Genomic DNA, 20,496 nt, shown 5'->3' with positions numbered 1-20,496 from the left:
GATAGAAAGTCAGCAAGGCGAAAGTAAAATTTTCTTTTTTTTTTTTTTTTAAATAGCTAAGTGGAAGCACCTGCATTGAGGCTATTCTTGTTCTAACAGCCTCCTACTCACCCTCATTAATATGAGATGACTAAACACATGACACTGGAGAACAGTTTCTTAGTTACATATGCTCACAATCCAGGGGAGGAAGACACAACATGTCGTGCAGAGCTAAATGAGGGTTGCATTTGGGAGCAAAGTGAACTAGCAAGGGCTGTGGAAGGCAGGCTTTGTAGTGACAAGAGGGTTAGGTGACCCTTGGTTCCATGGAAGAATGTGATTGACTTGTTTGATAATTTCACAGGCTGCTGGGAGGGAAAATTAGTTAGGTTGAAGGTAAGGTAGGATGGAGCTGGTCTGGTTGATAGAGGAGCCTTTCCTGCTGGTGAGAGGGGGATGCATATCTGGCAAGAGCAGAACCAAGGCTAGGCCTTTGCGCCCTCAAGAGGCTCAACGATACCAAGACAGCAAATTGACTTTTAGTCCTTACAATGCAGTTCTCATGATTAAAAGATTAGTGGGGTGCCGAAACCGGTTTGGCTCAGTGGATAGAGCGTCGGCCTGTGGACTGAAAGGTCCCGGGTTCGATTCCGGTCAAGGGCATGTAACTTGGTTGCGGGCACATCCCCGGTAGGGGGTGTGCAGGAGGCAGCTGATCGATGTTTCTCTCTCATCGATGTTTCTGACTCTCTATCCCTCTCCTTTCCTCTCTGTAAAAAATCAATAAAATATATTAAAAAAAAAAGATTAGTGGGGGGCAGAGGGCGAAGCAAGTGGTACCTTGTCCAACTGCGGAGGGAGGTGCTGTTGGGCCATGGTTAGAACCCTGCAGGTCTCTGGAGCACTGTGAAGATGAGGTCCAGCTGGCTTCCCACAAGGAATAGTGTAAGGTTTAATCAGAGATGTAAGACTTAACCCGACCGAAATGAATAAGTTGACCAAGACAAGCAGGTTAAAAGCGAAAAATCGCATTTATTGAAAGCTCTCGGGTGAGGTCCCGCAGTCCGAGAGCACAGGCCAGGGGAGTCACACTTATTCACCGGTGGGCTGCACCGGTGGGCTTAGAGAAAATGAATTCAAATTCTAAGCAAGGCTACAAGCAGAACTTCCCTTTTTATTAAAGAGCCAGCCCTATGTGCACTTAGTGGTTATCTCGCTGCTGGCCTTGAAAACAACACAGTTCTATCCAATTAAAAAATGCACCTGGCATGGCATTGAAATTATGGGCATATCTAGTCTCTGGCCTACAAGGTCAGACAGCTTAAGTTTATTTTCCTCATTATTCAAGCAGGCTAAAGCAGGCTAGAAAGCAAAGTTTGTAAAGTTCCTGCTTTCCCAGCCCCAGACCTTACAAATAGCACTGAGGACCAGGCCTTCTCCCATATAAGATAGGTTGAGTCAAGGAGCCACAGGACAGGTGTGTGGTTTGTCAGAGCAGGAGAGCGTAGTGGTTGAAGGAGCATGGGAGATGGCATGCCTGGCTAAAAATTGGGTATTTATCAGATCTGTGGCTTTTGGAAAGTTATTTTAAATCTCTGTAAGTCTGATTCTTCATTATTAGTATAACAGTCACTATCTCATAAGGTGGTTGAAATGTTAAATGAGATAATACCTATAACTACTTAATAATATTAGCTATTCTTATTGTTTGAGTACAGAAGTTACCCCAACCAGCTTCTGAGGGTAATCTAACCAGTGGCCAGTCTTAGCCTAAAGTAGTAGTCATGGTTAAGGGAAACATGATATCATTAATGTCATTCTAACCATACTTGTGATTCTTTATTTCTCTTTACAAGGTCTTGAGTTGTCACACTGTAAACAGTTACTTAGAAGTATTGCATTTAGAAGATTACTAAGCCCGGCTGGTGTGACTCAGTGGTTGAGTGTTGACCTATGAACTAGGAGGTCATGGTTTGATTCCCAGTTAGAGCACATGACCGGGTCTTGGGGTTGACCCCCACTGGGGGCATGCAGGAGGCAGCAGATGAATGATTCTCTCTCATCATTGATGTTTCTCTCTCTCTCCCTCTCTGAAATCAATAAAAGTATATTTTAAGAAATAAGATTACTAAGGTGTATTTTAAGTAATGACCATTTAGAGATCTTTCCTATGTAAGGGTATTGATATTTTGAAAGCAAAAACACAGTGCCTATTACATAAAAGGCATTCAATACATGTATATTGTATGACCTTGAAAAATGAGGTACCATCACTATCAAATTATGGAAATTTCTCCCAAGCTTCATCTGTAATATTTACATGTAAATTGAACAAAAGATTATAGTATGTTCATATAAAAGGCACTTTGCTATTGCTCTAGAATCTACACTAATAAAAGAGAAAGATGCAAATTGACCGTACCTTCATGACACCCACTAGTCAATCAGGAGTGAGTATACAAATTAACCCAACAAAGATGGCGGGTTAATTTGCATACACAGGCGCTGAGTGGCTGGGGCCGGGGTGCTTGCATTGTCACCATGGTGACGACGCAGGCATTCTGCACTGCCCCAGCCACTTGGGACCTCTGGGCAGCGTGGGAAGGCAGAAAGGCGGCTCCGGGCCGGAGTGGAGGTGGTGCCAGCAGTGGAAGGAAGGCCCATTCTTGCACGAATCTTCGTGCATTGGGCCTCTAGTGTTCATATAAAAGGCACTTTGGTATTGTATTCTGTTTAGAAGAAGTAAACTTGTCCTGAAGCTTCACAGCATAGTCAGCACATAACTGTCCATTAGAGGGACACTGATAGGAAAAGAAACCCTTCGAAGCCACTGTTGGGGCATCCACTGTGGTAGCAGTAGGAGATAAGATGCAGCAACAAAATATTTATCTTTTTATAATTGGAGACATTTTATATGGATGAAATATATTTTCTCATTAGACCCTACTCCATTTCTCTATACAACTTACCACCTAATTGTTCTGTTGAAATGAATTGCAAAAACGCTGAGAAGAGAACTTGCTTACATGCCTCTGTAATCCCTATTATGTCTAGCATAGTGGGTTTAAAAAATAGTATGTGTGCAATCAGTCTTTGTTAGTTGATTAGATTTACTGAGCCATCAATAATTCTCTGTTGTGTCTGTGATTTTTACCCTTGTAAGACAAGTTGTTTTAGAGATTCCAAGTTAATAAATTGGTCCAGGTCATCTCTAAAAATTCTTTTAATGCTAATACTCTATGATGATCAAATCTATCAAAAAGAGATCTTGGTAAGAAAAAAGAAGCTTTAGAAAAATATGGGGATATATTATCCTTATAGTAACATAGACAAGATTATCCTATCTAATAAAAGAGTAATATGCAAATTGACTGTACCTCTGCTACACGCACAAGCCATGCCCACCAGCCAATCAGGAGCGAATATGCAAATAAACCCAACCAAGATGGCTACGGCCACAGAGAGCAGGAGGGAGGCTTGGGTTTCCCTGGCAATGGAGAAAGCCAAGCTTTCTGCCTGCCCTTGCCGGCCTAGGCCTCCACTCAAGGCTACAAAGTTTCAATGATAGAAGATACATAAACCCAAACAGAAATGGCAGCAGCCACGGAGCTGGAAAGAGCAGGAGGCTAGGGTTGCCCCCGGTGATGGAGGAAGCCAAGCTTTCCGCACACCCTGGCTGGCCTAGGCCTCCTCTTAAGGCTACAAAGTTTCAATTATAGAAGATACATAAATCCCAACAGAAATGGCTGCCGCCTCAGAGCAAGCAGAAGGCTTGGCTACACTCCAGGCTACAAAGTTTCAATTGTAGAAGATAAATAAACCCCAGATACCAGGGCCTCCACTTGGGTCACCAGGGGGCGTGGCCGGCCTGCAAACCACCACAGGCCCCTCGCCCAGGCCGCCCCACGCCCCAAGGGAACCCCACCTTGATCCGGGACACCCTTCAGGGCAAACCGGCTGGCCCCTACCTGTGCACCAGGCCTCTATCCTATCTAATAAAAGAGTAATGTGCAGATTGACCATCACTCCAACACACAAGATGGCTGCCCCCATGTGGTCAAAGATGGCTGCCTTCATGTAGACACAAGACGGCCACCACAAGATGGACAGCAAGGGAGGGCTGTTGGGAGGGACCAGGCCTGCAAGGGAGGGCAGTTGGGGGTGATCAAGCCTGCCGGGGAGGGCAGTTAGGGATGACCAAGCTGGCAGAGGAGGGAAGTTGGGGGCGACCAGGCCTGCAGGGAAAGGCAGTTGGGAGGGACGCAGGCCTGCAGGGGAGAGCAGTTGGGGGGGACCAGGCCTGCAGGGGAGAGCAGTTGGGGGGGACCAGGCCTGCAGGGAGAGCAGTTGGGGGGGAACCAGGCCTGCAGGGGAGAGAAGTTGGGGGGAACCAGGCCTGCAGAGGAGGGCAGTTAGGGGTGACCAGGCCTGTAGGGGAGAGCAGTTGTAGGGGGGGACCAGGCCTGCAGGGGAGGGCAGTTAGGGGCAAACAGGCTGGCAGGGGAGCAGTTAGGCATCAATCAGGCTGGTTAGGGGGTGATCAGGCTGGCAGGCAGAAGCAGTTAGAGGCAATCAGGAAGGCAGGCAGGTGAGCAGTTGGGAGCCAGTAGTCCTGGACTTAAACGGGCAGTCGGACATCCCTCGAGGGGTCCCAGACTGGAGAGGGTGCAGGCTGGGCTGAGGGACACTCCCTCCCCCTGTGCACAAGTTTCGTGCACCTGGCCTCTAGTAGTAGAATAAAATTCTATAGATAAAATTGTGTATATTTAATAATAAAAAATCTGACAAATAAATAAATAGCCTTTGGTGTTACTGGATGTAATTCAGTAGGTTCCTTGGTGTGCCATGGAGTGACCTAGGAGAGCTTGTAGTTATTAGCATGAGTTCTGGATTCTAATGCGTGGGTTTAATTCCTGGTTCCACTACCTAACAGCTCTGTTGGCCTTGAGCAAGTCACTTCACCTCTCTGTGCCTGTTTGCTCATTTGCAAAATGTTAATAGCATTTACTTTATAGGGTTGTTGTAAAGATTAAATGAATGAATTAGTATCCATAAAAAGCACTTAGACTATTGTCTGGCACCTAAGCACTATGACATCCTCATGGCTGTCTTTTCTTCTCTTAGATATAGCTGACTTTCAAGCAGTCTTTCCACACTTAGTGGCTAGAGAAGAAGAAATTCATGGGGAACCCCCCTCCCCATACATATATAAAGCTTTGCTTGAATTTAAAAGCAGCTGTTTTTTTTTCAATTCTCATTTATTAAGAGAGCTTCTCAAAAAATGTAGTATTGATGGAATTGATGTCAAAAGCCAAATGAATGCTATTTCACTGAAGTATCTCAGCCATTGCCCTGGAATGGTTTTAAAGCAAGCAATCTACTGCTGGAAGTACTGCCTTGATATCAAATGATCATTAGAAGTCCCATGACAATTAACTAAGACTTAAAATTATTCCTCTCTACCTCTTGGCAAGGGTTCAAATTTGAGATTAAATTCCCTTTGAGTGGTTAAGGCATTTATAGTACCCCTCTGCCTGATGCTTTTAAGGAGTTTTGTTTTACTGGAGGACTGTCTTCAGGTACCTGTAGATGCAGACACTCTTGCCACTCACAGGCTTAGTATTGAGGCAATCACATTTAGAAAATGCATATGATACAGCAATTCCTCTTCTGAGTATTTATCCAAAGAATATAAAAACATTCACTTGAAAAAATATGTAGATATTCTTATAAAAGAGAAAAAAATATATATCTTACAAAAATATAAAATAATTCATTGCTGCATTATTTATAATAGCCAAGATACAGACACGTCCTAAGTGTCCGTCAACAATGAATGGATAAAGAAGATGTGGTACATACACACACACACACCCCACAAATGGAATACTATCCAGCTATAAAAAAGATAAAAGTTGCCATTTGTGAAAACATGGGTGGACCTTGAAGGTATTATGATAAGTGAAATAAGTCAGAGGGAGATGGACAACAACCACATGACTTCTCTCATATGAAATATAAAACAACAACAAAAAACCCAAATGAGCAAAAATAAAAACAAATTCATAGATATAAACAGCAGATTGCTGGTTACCAGAGGGGAAGCAGGGTGTGGGGGGGGGGGGCAAAATGTGTAAAGGAGGTCCAATATATGATTAAGGATGCAAACTAGACTTTTGGTAGTGAGCACGCTATAGTGCATACAGATACCAAATTATAATGCTGTATATCTGAAACATGTGTTATTAAGCAACGTTACCTCAATCAAACAGAAGAGGGTTAAAAAATGAAAAGAAACTGTATCTGGCCCTTTGCTTTATGGTTTCTAATGCATTCCTTTTGTAAATTGTAAATTGAGAAAATTCCTTTGTCATTGAAAAATTGCTTATAGTCTTTATTTTTCTATCTTCCTTGTGAGAAAGTCTCCTGACCACTCTTACCTTAGTAATTCTTTGAGAAGTGTGTTAAAGAAATTCCAGAAGTGGGCCCTTAAAGATACAAAGTATTGAAATGCAAAGTATGATGCCAGCCCAGCTGGTGTGGCTCAGTGGTTGAGCACCACCAGGTCATGGTTCCATTCCCCTTCAGGGAATATGCCCTGGTGGCGGCTGGATCCCCAGTAGGGGGCCTGCAGGAGGCAGCCAATCAATAACACTCATCATTGATGTTTCTAACTCTCCCTTCCTCTCTGAAATAAATAAAAAAATATATAAAAATATGATGCTAAATGTATAATAAACGACTTTACTGTGATGATAAGAATGTGATAAGATTTGAATGTAATTTTTATGACTTCTAAATTCAGAAAATCATAATGTTACAGAAAAATGTTTCAGAGCAGAAGATAAAGCAATTTAAAAAGTAACTTCTCAAGTACGATCTTAAAACCTGTAAGTGCTATTAAGCCTCTCAGTTGGGATATTTAACTGTAAACCGTTTTTGCCTTTTATATTATGCCGAGATACTTTTGCATGCAATTTGAATACCAAGTCCTATGTACAGAGGACCTAGATTTATAGGAAAATATTTCATTTTCGTTCTAGTTGGTGATTCTCATGTCTTGTGTTCTCTGAGCCTCTTCATACATTCGCTCTTTCTTTTTTTCAAATCGTCCCCGCGATTGGCTGGCAGAGCGAGGACCGGGTTGGATTTCATTTATTTGTTTTTTTGCTCCAGGCAGCGTCGCTCTCCAATCTCTCCTGCGTGGATCCCCGCATTAGAGCAGCAGGGCTGGAGAGGCACCAGGCAGGGCGCCGAGGGCGTGGCCTGGAGGGGCGTGGCCTGGCCGCGGGGCGGGACTTGCCCGCGGAGCGCCAGGGGCTGGCGCGCACCAGGTTGGCAGTTTCTAGCAGAGCCTGTGGCTACCGCAGCGGTGGCCAGATCCGGATGCCCGCGGGCTCCGTGCGGCTCCAGCTTCATTTCTCGCCCGCGCAGCGCCAGCTCACCCCCGCTGGAGAGGGAGACGCGGCGGCGCCCTACCCGAGAACTCTGGTGTCTCAGCCTCGGGCTCCTCCGGAGAAAGCTAAGTGCTCGCAGGTGCAGCCCGTGTCCCCAGCGGTCCCGGAACGCACGCCGCCGGACAGCACCTCTAGGGAGCCTCGACCTCCGAGCCTTTTCTAGAGCGTTCAGCGCCGGGCGCGCGGGGGAGTGGGATCCACGGTGGGGAAAGGGGTGATCCGGCACCGATGATGGGCAGACTGACCTGGCGCGTGGGCTGTTGCTGTCTCTTCCTTCTGGCTCTTGTTGTATTTACCCGAAGCGAAGGCTTGCAGAGCTGCGAAGAAGTTCGGAAACTTTTCCCGTGGCGCCTGGTGGGAGCGGTCAAGGGGCTACCAGATTCGCCAAGGCCAGGTAAGGCAGTGCTGGCCGGCGCCGCGCAGTGCACCTGGGCGCGGGCTACGGCTTCCTGAGCGCAGGCACTGCGCCCAGCCTCCTGGTGTGGCCCTTTGTGGGAAGATGACCTTTCAGGCCCTTCGGCCGCTCAAGGTGAATCCGGTGAGGCCTCTGGGGGAAGCTCGGTGTGACCATCATGAGTGCCGCGCAGGTTCGGGTCTCCTGGACCATGGGAATAGTCGGCGGCTAATTCGTGCTTTGGGCATTTGCTTCCCGCCAGCTCCCTGAGTCTCGGCTGATGTGTGGGAACAGGCCAGTAAAGCAGACATTCCTCCGAGTGGGAATTTCACCAGTGCCCCGCCGGGGGCCCCCTGTGTGTGCTTTCTCTTTTGGTGGAAGGAGTTGGGTTGGTCGCTCCAAGTTTGATAATGAAAACGCAAACCTGCGTTACTCTTCTTTGCTGGAGAGTGGGTCACTGACCGGGACAGCCGATCTCCCCTGTAATTAGCACTGGGACCCGGTACACCCACCCGCACTGGCGTCCGAGCCCTGGCACCAAATCCTCTGCCTGTAACCGAACTGGCCAGTATTGTCTCTCAGAATCACCTGATAGTTTCAACTCCTGAAAGGTGTGATGGCAACAGGTGAACGAATCGAACGTATTGGGGAGCCACTGAACAGGGATGAGATGCACCAAAGACTGAAGGGGGAGAACACAGTAAGCGTGGCCAGTGTAGATTCTGCTTCCTGTAAGCGCCTTTTCTGTGCTCCATTGCCCCTGCCCCCTGCCCCTACCGCGCAAATTTCCTTCAGCTGGCGCGGAATCTCCAGTTGAGGTTAGGCTTGGAAGAATAGGTCTCAATTGTCAAACGCAGTAGCAGGTGTCTGGAGCTGAGATCCTCCTGGAACAATGCACCCTGACTATGAAGCCAACGCAGACGAGTACTAGGAGCGTACAGTATCGGTTAACAAAGAACTTGTGGAGGATGTCTGAGTCTAAAATCCGTTCTCTGCTTGAGTTTTTAGGAAGAGGAGACTTGCTGTGAGCGCCACGGAATAGCTGTTTTGCTTGATTGCTTTGCTGGTTATGAACTCAGTCCTGGAGTCATCCTACAAGGACAATCTAGGCATTTGGGAACACCGAATCCATTTTAGTTTATGTGACCAGTCTTTTAAACAAACACACATGTTTATTTGACTATCTGTTCAGTACGAGGTGCTTTTTCTGTGCTATTTGAAACAACATAGTTGAAATTCTCAGTTTAGGGCAATTCTGTGCAACAGGACCCCCCTTTAAATCTGCTTTCTTATTTCGGTGCATTCTTTTCATTAAAAAATAAACCTCACTTACCGGTAGCTAATAAAACCTTACTTACCAGGGTGTGTGTGTTGGGGAGGAGGACGCAGTGAGGGCATTGAGCTGTGAAATCCTCACCTGCATTATTAGATTTTGCCTCCCATATACCATAATTTTGGCTGATAGGTTCAGTGAATGTTGACAGCTCCCTAGTAAGGCCTTGATTTCACCCAGCTTTCATATCTGGTACCCACTGGATGCAACATGTGGACTAGAAGGTGTTACATTTCTAGGACCTTGTGTGTGTTTTATCTCATCTGAAGAGGAACTTTTCGGCGTATCATAGCCTTTTACCAGTATGTAAGGAGAAACTGAAGCTCTGCCCTGCAGAGAAGGAAATGGTTGTACTTATTTGGGTTTGATACACATCACACACACACACACACACACACACACACACAGGCCAGGATGCCATCACCTTTTTTTTCTGAGACATTCTGGATTGTTTCCCCATTGCTAGTACCTGTATTGATCTGTGGCTTACGATGATGGAGGAAATATAGTAGCACCTCCTAATGGGGCTGTGCAGGGTTGCACGCTGAGGGACCTGAGTGGTGCTGGTGTGAAGAAGTGCTAACTTCTTCCTTTGATATTTGCAATAAGAAAAAGTCAGAGAAGAGAATTATTCTGAATTAGAATCACCCAGTAAAAGGCACTCACATATGAATTGGATATAATTCTGTACTTTTCTTGTCTCTGTATTGTTGTTCAAATTTTATCTTAATAGTTAAAGGAAATATTGAGCTGTGTCTTTTAACATTGATATTTCTCTTCTTCCCAGTAAAATAATTTCATTCCCAAATTGAGTAAACCGCACATACGACATGTGGCATAAATGCTTTTCTTAATTTTATATGTTCTTTAACATTTAGCTTGATTAAGTATAGTAGTTGGCTATCTTGTTTTCTACAATTATCCTCAGTCTCAAGAGAGAGCATAGTTAATATACAAGTAGTCATCTCCACATTAAAGCACAAATATTAACATTCTCTGTAACAAATGTATTTATTTAGCACATAGGCTTTCATCAACGAAAGCTAATACATTTCCATTTCATATTTGTTTTCCTTAAAAGTTTATTTTTAAGTGCTTTCTTGCATTTCTTGTTCACAAAACGTTCATTTCTGAGCTATCTAGCCAAAGTGCTTTTTAAAAAATAATATAAACTGGTAGAATAACTTTTAACTTAAAATGTTCCATCACCATCTATATCCTCTCTATGCCCTCTTCCACCTCCCCATCGCAATCACCACACTGTTGTTCATGTCCATGAGTTCTCTCTCTTTTATTTCTTCTTTGTGGCTCAATCCCTCCACCACCCCCAATTCACCTCTCCCATGAGACTGTCTCTATTTTGCTTGGTAATTCAGTTTGTTTGTTAAATTCTACATTGACTGAAGTCTTATGGTACTTGTCTTTCGCTACAGTTTCTTCCTACATTTGTGACTTTTAATCTTCGGTAAACTACTTTACCAACTTGAGATTATTAAGGTGGCGAGAAGGGCCATTTCAGCTGTTTCTCAGATTCCCCTCACCTTTGTTCTCTCGGCTCCAATTCTTTTAGGCTATTGAGCTCCTAAGGATGTTTGGATGAGAAATGTTAAAAAGGAGAGAAGGTGTAAATGTGATTAGAATTACAGATTTCCCTGTGTTCTGATTTTATTTCCTAAGTAGTAGTCAAGGTGCCCGTTGCTCTTGTTTATTTTATTCAGAAAAGTACTGTTAGAGAAAGTGTCTTTTAAAGGTCCTTTTATTTTTATGTTATTTATTGGGGAAGAGGGATAATGCTTTCCCATTGAAATTCTCTTCACATGTGCATTGTTCACACATGTATTATTTCCTTTTTAAAAGAAGATAATTCAGAAAGGAGAGGCTTATAAAAAGTCCAAGACTACATTCAGTTAATTTATATACCAACTGGTTTTTAAAATGTGCATGTTCATTGATACAAAGAGTAGTTTGTGGAAGACAACTTTTTCTTGGTAGCTTTTGGCCATAAATGGGATAAAAAATAAACTTGATGTGGCAGAATGAAATCATGATACTATAGGATACTTTAAGTAGAGCTCTATCATTTTAATTTTTAACTGCTTTCATTGTAATCAAATCTTATAATATCTTCAGGGACAGTGTCATTTTATTTTCACACTCAAGAGAAACAATCTATCTGGTAACTATGGAGTTTGGAATTATAGACATTTGGATTTCAAAATTTGGTTCTGCCACCGGAAGCTCGGTGACCTAGGTTAATGAGTCGTCTTCTTTGAACCTCTGTTTCCTCATCTGTAAAATGGGAACATTAATAGTTCGGAAAGGGTTGCTGCATAGGTGATATGAAATAATGGATGTATGTAAAATAGCACAAATCTAGGCGTATAGTAAGTGCTCAAAAATGCATTGTTGTCATTAGAGTTTTTCTTTAGTGTCTTGATTTTAACTGGACTTGGCCTTTAAGGGTGAAATTTTAGTTTTACATCTCTATATATCAGAAGATGTATTTATAACATCCTAGTGTTTTGTTTTTTTAAGTCACAAATGATTGTTTTTAAAGTTGGGAAATATGTTTCTGTCTGAAATGGCATTTATTAGGTTATGGCGACTATTTTGTTTCTTTTTGTGAACTAATGGAAACTCTAAGAAGGACATGAGGCTACCCCGCTGCTAGTGGCAGCACCCAGAGCTACTGCCTCCGCTGACATCACCACCATTCTGCTGTAGGTATTTAGGGAGGTGAAGTAGTGTGAATGCAGTGGCTTAGGGAGTCACACAATGAGATGGCTGGTGGCCATAGTCACTCTTTGACAGTAATCTCAGATTATTGTTTCTCAAGAACTAACCCCTTTGGTTGATGGAAAAGCATAATTATGGTGGTTGAATTTTCAAAGCCATAAAAGGGACCCATGGTCTGATATTTGGGAAGATAATTGTGATTGCCTCTGTTGAAATCCATCAGCCAAGAATCACCAGAAACAAACCTATTGTTAAATAAATTAGGTTCATTTTGCTTTCTTCAGCAAGGAGGATTGCACACCGCAGGAACTGTGGGTGTCTTGGTAAGGGCTGATTGAGAGGGGGTTTCTATGGGAATTGGGCTGTGCCAGGTGATCACAAGGAGGGTTTAATTAGTAGGACAGTTCAGGAATTGGGCATCTTTGTAATTTATCTATGTGTCAGGAAGATTAACGTGTGAATAGTTATCATTAATGAAAGCAGTAGTCACTCTTGTTGGTGGAAATAGTGGGGTGTTTAGTCATTTGGGGGGTTTGTAGAGTCTCCTTGTGGCTATCCTGCTGTACCACAGATCTCAGGGGCTTTGTCTGATCATTGTTGTCTTACTCTGTGCATGATGTCTGTGTTGAATTGTAAACATTAAGGCCTCCTTCCAGTGTCAGGGAAGTTTGTCACTTTCTCCTCTAGACTGTCCATTGTGAGCTTTGATGTCTAAGAGAATCATGGGTTTCATTTTTATCCAGGCCTTTTAGTAAAACTTAATGATGGGGAGTAAAACTTAAAGTGAGTATAATTTTTACTTTTGGGTCATGGAGTATGACTGTCCATTAGGAGCTTGTGTTGTACTAATCACAACCTATTTTCTCATTGTTTACTAATAAATGTAAATATTGTGTGTGTACCCATCCTCTCTCCTTCCCATAATTTAAGTTCCTTTTTGTCAATGCATTTTGTATTTGTATAATTGGTGTCAGGAGGGGTGCAATTTGGGAAACTTATAAGTAGCATTTCATGATTTTCCTACTCCCCCCTGAACCCCATTTCCAGCTTGTCTAGATTTTTTGAAATATGAATTTTTGTTTTCTCTATATGTGTGTATATGATTTGCTTTCCACATTTGATAAGAACACCTCCTATGTCTATAACATTTATTACTATTGTTATTATTATTATTAACTGGTATAAGACAAAAGTAACATTCCAACAACAAGATGCCTCTCCTAAACAGGGACACTTTATAAATTCACTTTGTTTTAATGGAGTCATGAGAAACTTCAGTCATATGCTTTGCTGAAATAGATTGTGAATATGGTACCTGATCTACTCGGTTAAGTAACAATAACAATTTCATGGAAAGTAGCCATTTCCCACATCTGTCTTTCTTTTATAAAAGCCTGACCTTCAACTAGAAGAAATGACAGCACCAATTGTGCCCTCAGTTCTTCTCCTTTACAGCCTTAGGTATTTCAGATTTCACTAATGATACTGCTGAAATCATTCTAAAATGATTAGTCATTCTATGAATCACACTAAATAGGGCAGTTTTTGATTAGCCATATCAGGTTCACATATGGCTGCTTTGTAAGTGGAATGTATAATGTACTTTTAGAGACAGAAAATGAGATTTTGTGCTTTCGTGGTTTTATGAAAGAATACACGTTCTCCTAAAAATTTAAAGCACTGAAAAACATAAAGTAAAATAACTACCATCCAGAAATAACCACCGAAAACCCTTTGCATTCATCTTTCAATACTCTTATTAATGCTCTGCTAAGCACATAAATATTCTGTGAAGGTATATAGAACCACTTTATTGTTCTTTGTAACTAATTATGAAACTATCAGTATTTCCCATGACATTAAACATTCTTCTAGGCATGTATTTTTTAGTGATAGTATAGTATTTCACTGAATCACTGCACCATAAGTTGAATTCTCCCTTGTTATTGGAATATGGGTTTCCAATATTCCCTACCGTGAAGTCAGGACTAAGGACATGAAAGGTAAATGTGCTACGCTCTTACACTGCTATGGCTTTGCCCATGATATACATTCATTTTACATTAAGGTTTTTCAATATCAGCACCATTAACGTACCGGCTGAATACTTCCTTGTTGTGCGGGGCTTGGTGGTAGGCGGGTGGAGAGCTGTCCTGTGCATCGTAGGATGTTTAGAAGCTTCCATGACCTTCACCCACTGGATACCAGTAGCAATATCCTCCTTTCCCCAGTTGTGACAACCAAAATGTCAAATATTGCCAAATGTCCCATGGGAGGCAAAATCAAACTAATTGAGAACCACTGTCATAAGCTGTCCAACCTGTGGCTCCTTCACACACACACACACACACACACACACACACACACACACATGTACACACATTACATAGCTGGCTGATTTGCATACTTTAGGACTTAGCTTAAATGTCAGTTCTTCTAAGAGGCCTTTCTTGAGGTTCACTGAACTGTGTTTCCCAGTTATCAAGGTGACATATTTTCTTTCTTTTTACTGTTGATTGTTCATCACTAGATTGTGTAACATGACGAGAATAGAGAAATGTCTACTGGGGCAGTTTCATAAGCATGTAACCTGTGCAGTCACACAGGGTCTCCCACTCAGAAGAACCCCCTGCTTGGTTTAATATTGTTCTGTTGCCATCTTGAAGTTTGAACAAAGGGTCCTGCATTTTCCTTTTGCATTGGGCCTTGCAAATTAGGTAGCCTGTCCTGTTGTGTACCTTGTTCCTGCAGAATATCTGGTGCCCAGCACAGTGTCTGACATGGAATAAAAGTTGAAATATTTGTTGACATCAATCCATGGGTATTGAACCTGCTTGATTCTGCTATCTAAATACAATGACACTTTTAAATATTTTATAGTGTTATGTAAATGGATTAGAACTTGGCCCTTCTGTATTTTACTTGTTCACAGCAGGTTGGAGTCATTGCCCAAAGACCACCAGTGCCAAACTCAAATGTTTACACACCCCATTGCTTTAAATATGCTCAAGTAAGCACATTTGTAGTCACTTAGAGCTTGCTTGCATTGCATCCCACAAAACCGCACCCAACTTCTGCTTGTTAGAGGTGAAACGAACTCTGGGGCTGTCCTTTGAAGCTCTCTGATTCAGAGATTTCCCATCTTGCTGCTGAGTTGATATCACCAAGACATGTGAGCCCCTCTCCAGCTCTCCTCTCCTCTGGGGGTTCCCTTGCCCTTTTCCTCTTTTGGGTAATAGTCCCTCTTCTGCTATCTCCTGTCAAAGTACTGTCCAAATAAAGCTCTTCACAACTGCCATCGTGAGGCACTGTGTTTTTCTTTATCAGCCCTGAAATCCAGGCACTCCCCACACATAGTCATTACTTAGTTATTTCTAATATAAGGTAGGGGCTCAAAGCAGCAATACCGATTTTAAATATAGCTCGTTCCCTTTACTAGACTTTAGGCTACTTGAGAGCAGGATCTGTGATGTATCTTTTTGTTCTGTGATTAGGACAACATTAATAAATACATTTTGGTTTGTAGATTTAATTTTTTTAAATTGTTTAAAGTATTACATATAGTAGTACATATATCTCCTTTCCCACCCCCCCATTGACCTTCCCCCAGCCTCTCCTACCCCCTGTCGCATATCCTCATCCCACACCCCCATTGGTTGTGCTTGTATGCATTCATACAAGTCCTTTGGTTGATCTCTTACCCCCCTTTTCAACACTCCCCAGCCTTCCCGCTGTAATTTGACAGTCTGTTCAGTGCTTTACTGCCTCTGAATCTATCTTTTTGTTCATCAGGTTATAATGTTCTTTATTTTCCATAAATGAGTGAGATCATGTGGTATTTTTCTTTCATTACCTGGCTTATTTCACTTAACATAATGCTCTCCAGATCTATCCATGCTGCTGCAAATGGTAAGAATTTCTTTTTTTTTATAGGAGCATAATATTCCATTGTGTAGATGTACCACAGTTTTCTAATCCACTCATCTGCTGATGGGCATTTAGGCTGTTTCCAAATCTTAGCTATGGTGAATTGTGCTGCGATGAACATAGGGGTGCATATATCCTTTCTGATTGGTGTTTCTAGTTTCTTGGGATATATTCCTAGAAGTGGGATTACTGGGTCAAATGGAAGTTCCATTTTTAGTTTTTTGAGGAAACTGTATACTGTTCTCCACAGTGGCTGCACCAGTCTGCATTCCCACCAGCAGTGCACGAGGGTTCCGTTTTCTCCACATCCTTGCTAGCACTTGTCGTTTGTTGATTTGTTGATGATAGCCATTCTGACAGGTGTGAGATGGTACCGCATTGTCATTTTGATTTGCATCTCTCGGATAATTAGTGACTTTGAGCATGTTTTCATATGTCTCTTGGCCTTCCTTCTGTCTTCTTTCAAAAAGATTCTATTTAGGTCCGTTGCCCATTTTTTTATTGGATCATTTATCTTTCTTTTATTAAGTTGTGTGAGTTCCCTGTAAATGTTGGAGATTAAACCTTTATCAGTGATAACATTTGCAAATATGCTCTCCCATACAGTGGGCTTTCTTGTTGTTTTGTTGATGGTTTCTTTTGCTGTGCAAAAGCTTTTTATTTTGATGTAGTCCTATTTGTTTATTTTCTCCCTAATTTCCATTGCCCTAGGAGCTGTATCTGTGAAGAAATTGCTTCGGCATATGTCTGAGATTTTGCTGCCTGTGGATTCCTCTAGTATTTTTATGGTTTCCCGTCTTATGTTTAAGTCCTTTATCTATTTTGAGTTTATTTTTGTGTATGGTGTAAGCTGGTGGTCTAGTTTCATTTTTTTGCATGTATCTTTCCAATTTTCCCAACACCATTTATTGAAGAGACTGTCTTGACTCCATTGTATGTTCATGCCTCCTTTGTCAAATACTAATTGAGCATAGTGGTTTGGGTTGATACCTCGGTTCTCTATTCTATTCCATTGGTCTATATGTCTGTTCTTTAGATTTAATCTTATATGTACAGTTACCTAATAGGCTCAATTTCTTGTGTTTAATTATGTTTTCTATGCTTAATCTTAATAGAATAAAAAATGTAGAAGTTGAAGTTTTTAAAAATATATTTTGATCTGGGCTCAGTAAATTGTTTTTATGGAGTTAATGTTTTCTTATGTAACTCTACCACACATTCTATAAAGTGACCCAACCCTTTTAAGTTTAAATTTAAAGGAATTTTTATCTATATTATCTAACATGTTTGAAATGGACTAAATGAATTAATTGCCAAACAAATGTCTGGAAAAAAGTTTCCTCAACTCTGTTCTTCAAGGAAAGGAAGATTATTTAACATTTAAAATACTAGATTTATTGGCACAGTTTAAAAAATTATCTTTATTGTTGAAAGTATTACAGATGTCTCCCTCTTTCCCCATTGACCCTCTCTACATCCCTCCCCCAGCCCTCCACCACATTATTGTCTGTGTCCATGGGTTATGCATACATGCATATGTGTTATTTGGTTTACCTCTTCCTGCCCCTCCTCCCCACTTCCCTCTGAGATTTGTCAGTCTGTTCCATGCTTCTATGTCTCTGGATCTATGTTGTTCATCAGATTCTACAAATGAGTGAGATCATGTGATACTTACCTTTCTCTGACTGGCTTATTTTGCTTAGCATAACACTCTCCAGATCCCTCCATGCTGTCTCAAAGGGTAAGAGATTCTTCTTTTATACAGCTGCATAATATCCCACTGTGTAAATGTGCCACATCTTTTTTATCCACTTGTCTACTGATGGGAACTTGAGCTGTTTGCAGATCTTAGCTATTGCAAATAGCCCTGCTATGAACACAGGGGTGCATATATTCTTTCTGATTGGTGTTTTGGGATTCTTAGGATATATTCCTAGGAGTGGGATCACTGGGTCAAATTGGCAGTTCCATATTTAATTTTTTGAGAAAATTCCATACTGTTTTCTATGGTGGCTGTACCAGTCTGCATTCCCACCAGCAGTGTACTAGGGTTCCTTTTTCTCCACACCCTAACCAGAACTTGCTATTTATTGATTTGTTGATGGTAGCCATTCTGGCAGGTGTGAGGTGATACTCCATTGTCATTTTAATTTGCATCTCTCTGATGATTAGTGACTTTGAGCATTTTTTCATATACCAGATATAAAATTATACTACAAAGCCATTGTAATCAAAACAGCCTGGTACTAGCACAAGAACAGGTATATAGATTAATGGAACAGAACAGAGAACCCAGAAATCAACCCAAGCCATTATACTCAATTAATGTTTGACAAAGGAGACAAGAGCATATAATGGAGTAAAGACAGTCTCTTCAATAAATGCTGTTGGGAATATTATTGGAGAATGGAGAAAAATAAAGATGACCAAATATAATTTACATTTGGCTCTGGATTGATTGGTTTGTGTTTTATGTGAATACTAGAGGCCCGGTGCATGAAATTCATGCACGGGGGGTTGGGGGGTATGTCCCTCAGCCCAGCCTGCACCCTCTCCAATCTGGGACATCCCTCTCACAATCCAGGACTGCTGGCTCCCAAATGCTCGCCTGCCTCTGCCTGATTGCCCCTAACCGCTTCTGCCTGCCAGCCTGATCACCCCCTAACCACTACCCTGCCAGCCTGATTGATGCCTAACTGCTCCTAACTGGCCTCCCCTGCAGGCCTGGTCCCCTCCAACTGCTCTCCCCTGCTGGCCTGGTCTCCCCTAATTGCCCTCCTCTGCTGGCCCAGTCACCCCTAACTGCCCTCCCTGCTGGCCTTATCACCCACAACTGGCCTCCCCTGCAGGCCTGTCCCCCCCAACTGCCTTCCCCTGCAGGCCTGGTCCCCCCAATTGCCCTCCCCTGCTGACCTGGTCTCCCACAACTGCCCTCCTCTGCTGGCCTGGTCACCCCTAACTGCCCTCCCTGCTTGCCTGATTGCCCCCAACTGCCCTCCCCTGCAGGCCTGGTCCCCCTCAACTGCCCTCCCCTGCAGGCCTGGGTTCCCCGCAACTGCCTTTCCTTGCTGGCCTGGTCTCCTCCAACTGCCCTCCTCTGCCAGCCTGGTCATCCCCAACTGCTCTCCTCTGCTGGCCTGGTCACCCCTAACTGCCCACAACTGCCCTCCCCTGCAGGCCATCTTGTGGTGGCCATCTTGTGTCTACATGGGGGCAGCCATCTTTAAGCACATGGGGGCAGTCATATTGTGTCTTGGAGTGATGGTCAATTTGCATATTACTCTTTTATTTGATAGGCTTTTTCTTGCAAAATGTTTCTTTCCATGAGGAAATTACTAGTAAGGACCTCAAAAATGATTTATTTTTCTTCCATCGCCTGCCCTTGTTTGGAACAATACACACATCATTTATATATAGAATTACTCCTCAGCTGGGAATATTGTTTATTAAAGGATACTGATCCAGACTCCATGTAGACCAAGTAGTGAGACCACAGCCTTTCATAATAAGCAAACAAATAATTGCTGCCAAATTGTAAAACATGGTATTTAAAAGCAGGAATAATCTTTCTCTAAATTATTTCAACAATTCCAATTTTAGAAATACCAAGTGTTTAGGATCTCTAATAATATCTTAGGAAAAATACCACATCTTTTTTTTTCCTGTATGAAGTGTGGTTGGTTATTGATTTGGGACAGCTTATAGAGGCATTAGGAAATTTTACCTAAGTAGGATTACCTGGGACAGTTCCTATGAGACATGCATATTTTTTTAAAAATATATTTTATTGATATTTTACAGAGAGGAAGGGAGAGGGATAGAGAGTCAGAAACATCGATGAGAGAGAAACATCGATCAGCTGCCTCCTGCACACCTCCCACTAGAGATGTGCCCGCAACCAAGGTACATGCCCTTGACCGGAATCGAACCCGGGACCCTTCAGTCCGCAGGCCGACACTCTATCCACTGAGCCAAACCGGTTTCGGCGAGACATGCATATTTTGATATGGTTCAGGTATTAACTTAAATGTGTTTCAAATACAGTCATATTCAATAGTTACTATTTCTTATTTCATAATTTAAATTGTTTATTACTCTTATTAGGATAATGGATTTGAATTACTAGTTTTCCTCTCCTGTGCTATAACCAAATTTATTTAGGTTTTATAATTCCATATTGCAATATAATTAAATTATCTTTGCAGATGTCTTCCTAGAGCTCATAGTCCTTTGCTTTTCCTTGTTTTACAGTTTCAATGGACAGTAGTTCATAATTCCTTCAATATTCATTTTGAGAGAGGGTAAGAACTGAGAAGGGTGTTGGATAAAAAGCCTTCATAGATCAAAGGAATGTAAAAATTATTCCTGGATGTCCTTGTTCTCTCTCTATATATATTTTCTTTAAATAGAAGATTGTCAATATTAAATTACCAGTTCAGATTTATTTGCTTTTTGAACAACTCTCTTATTTAGTAAGGTTATATTAAGTTACATTTGGTTCACTTTCTTTTGATCATTGAAAATGTCTGTGTTTAATGAGCCAAAACTGAAGTAGGTCAATAAAATGAAGAGATTAACAGTCTATTCTCACCAGAGTTGGGATACATTTTACTTTGGGAAAAAAAAGTAATTTTTAAAAGAAGTTTCTTGATAAACTTAAAAGGTAA

General features: G+C 42.1%; 1 protein-coding gene across 1 annotated transcript in view; it reads left to right on the top strand.

The window, feature by feature from the left end:
• Positions 1-7,296: 7,296 nt before the first annotated feature.
• The window catches only part of GPC5 (glypican 5), a 1,409,835-nt gene continuing 1,396,635 nt past the window's right edge, over positions 7,297-20,496 (top strand). Inside the window, exon 1 of the mRNA XM_080661084.1 lies at positions 7,297-7,833. Coding sequence (XP_080517210.1) covers positions 7,668-7,833 — 166 coding nt within the window. The 5' untranslated portion in view covers positions 7,297-7,667. The remainder of the gene's footprint in view (positions 7,834-20,496) is intronic.

This window comes from Plecotus auritus (assembly GCF_963455305.1).
Source record: "Plecotus auritus genome assembly, chromosome: 3".
NCBI lineage: Eukaryota > Metazoa > Chordata > Mammalia > Chiroptera > Vespertilionidae > Plecotus > Plecotus auritus.
The sequence above is the reverse complement of the archived record's forward strand: the minus strand, read 5'-3'. Positions and strand labels throughout refer to the sequence as shown.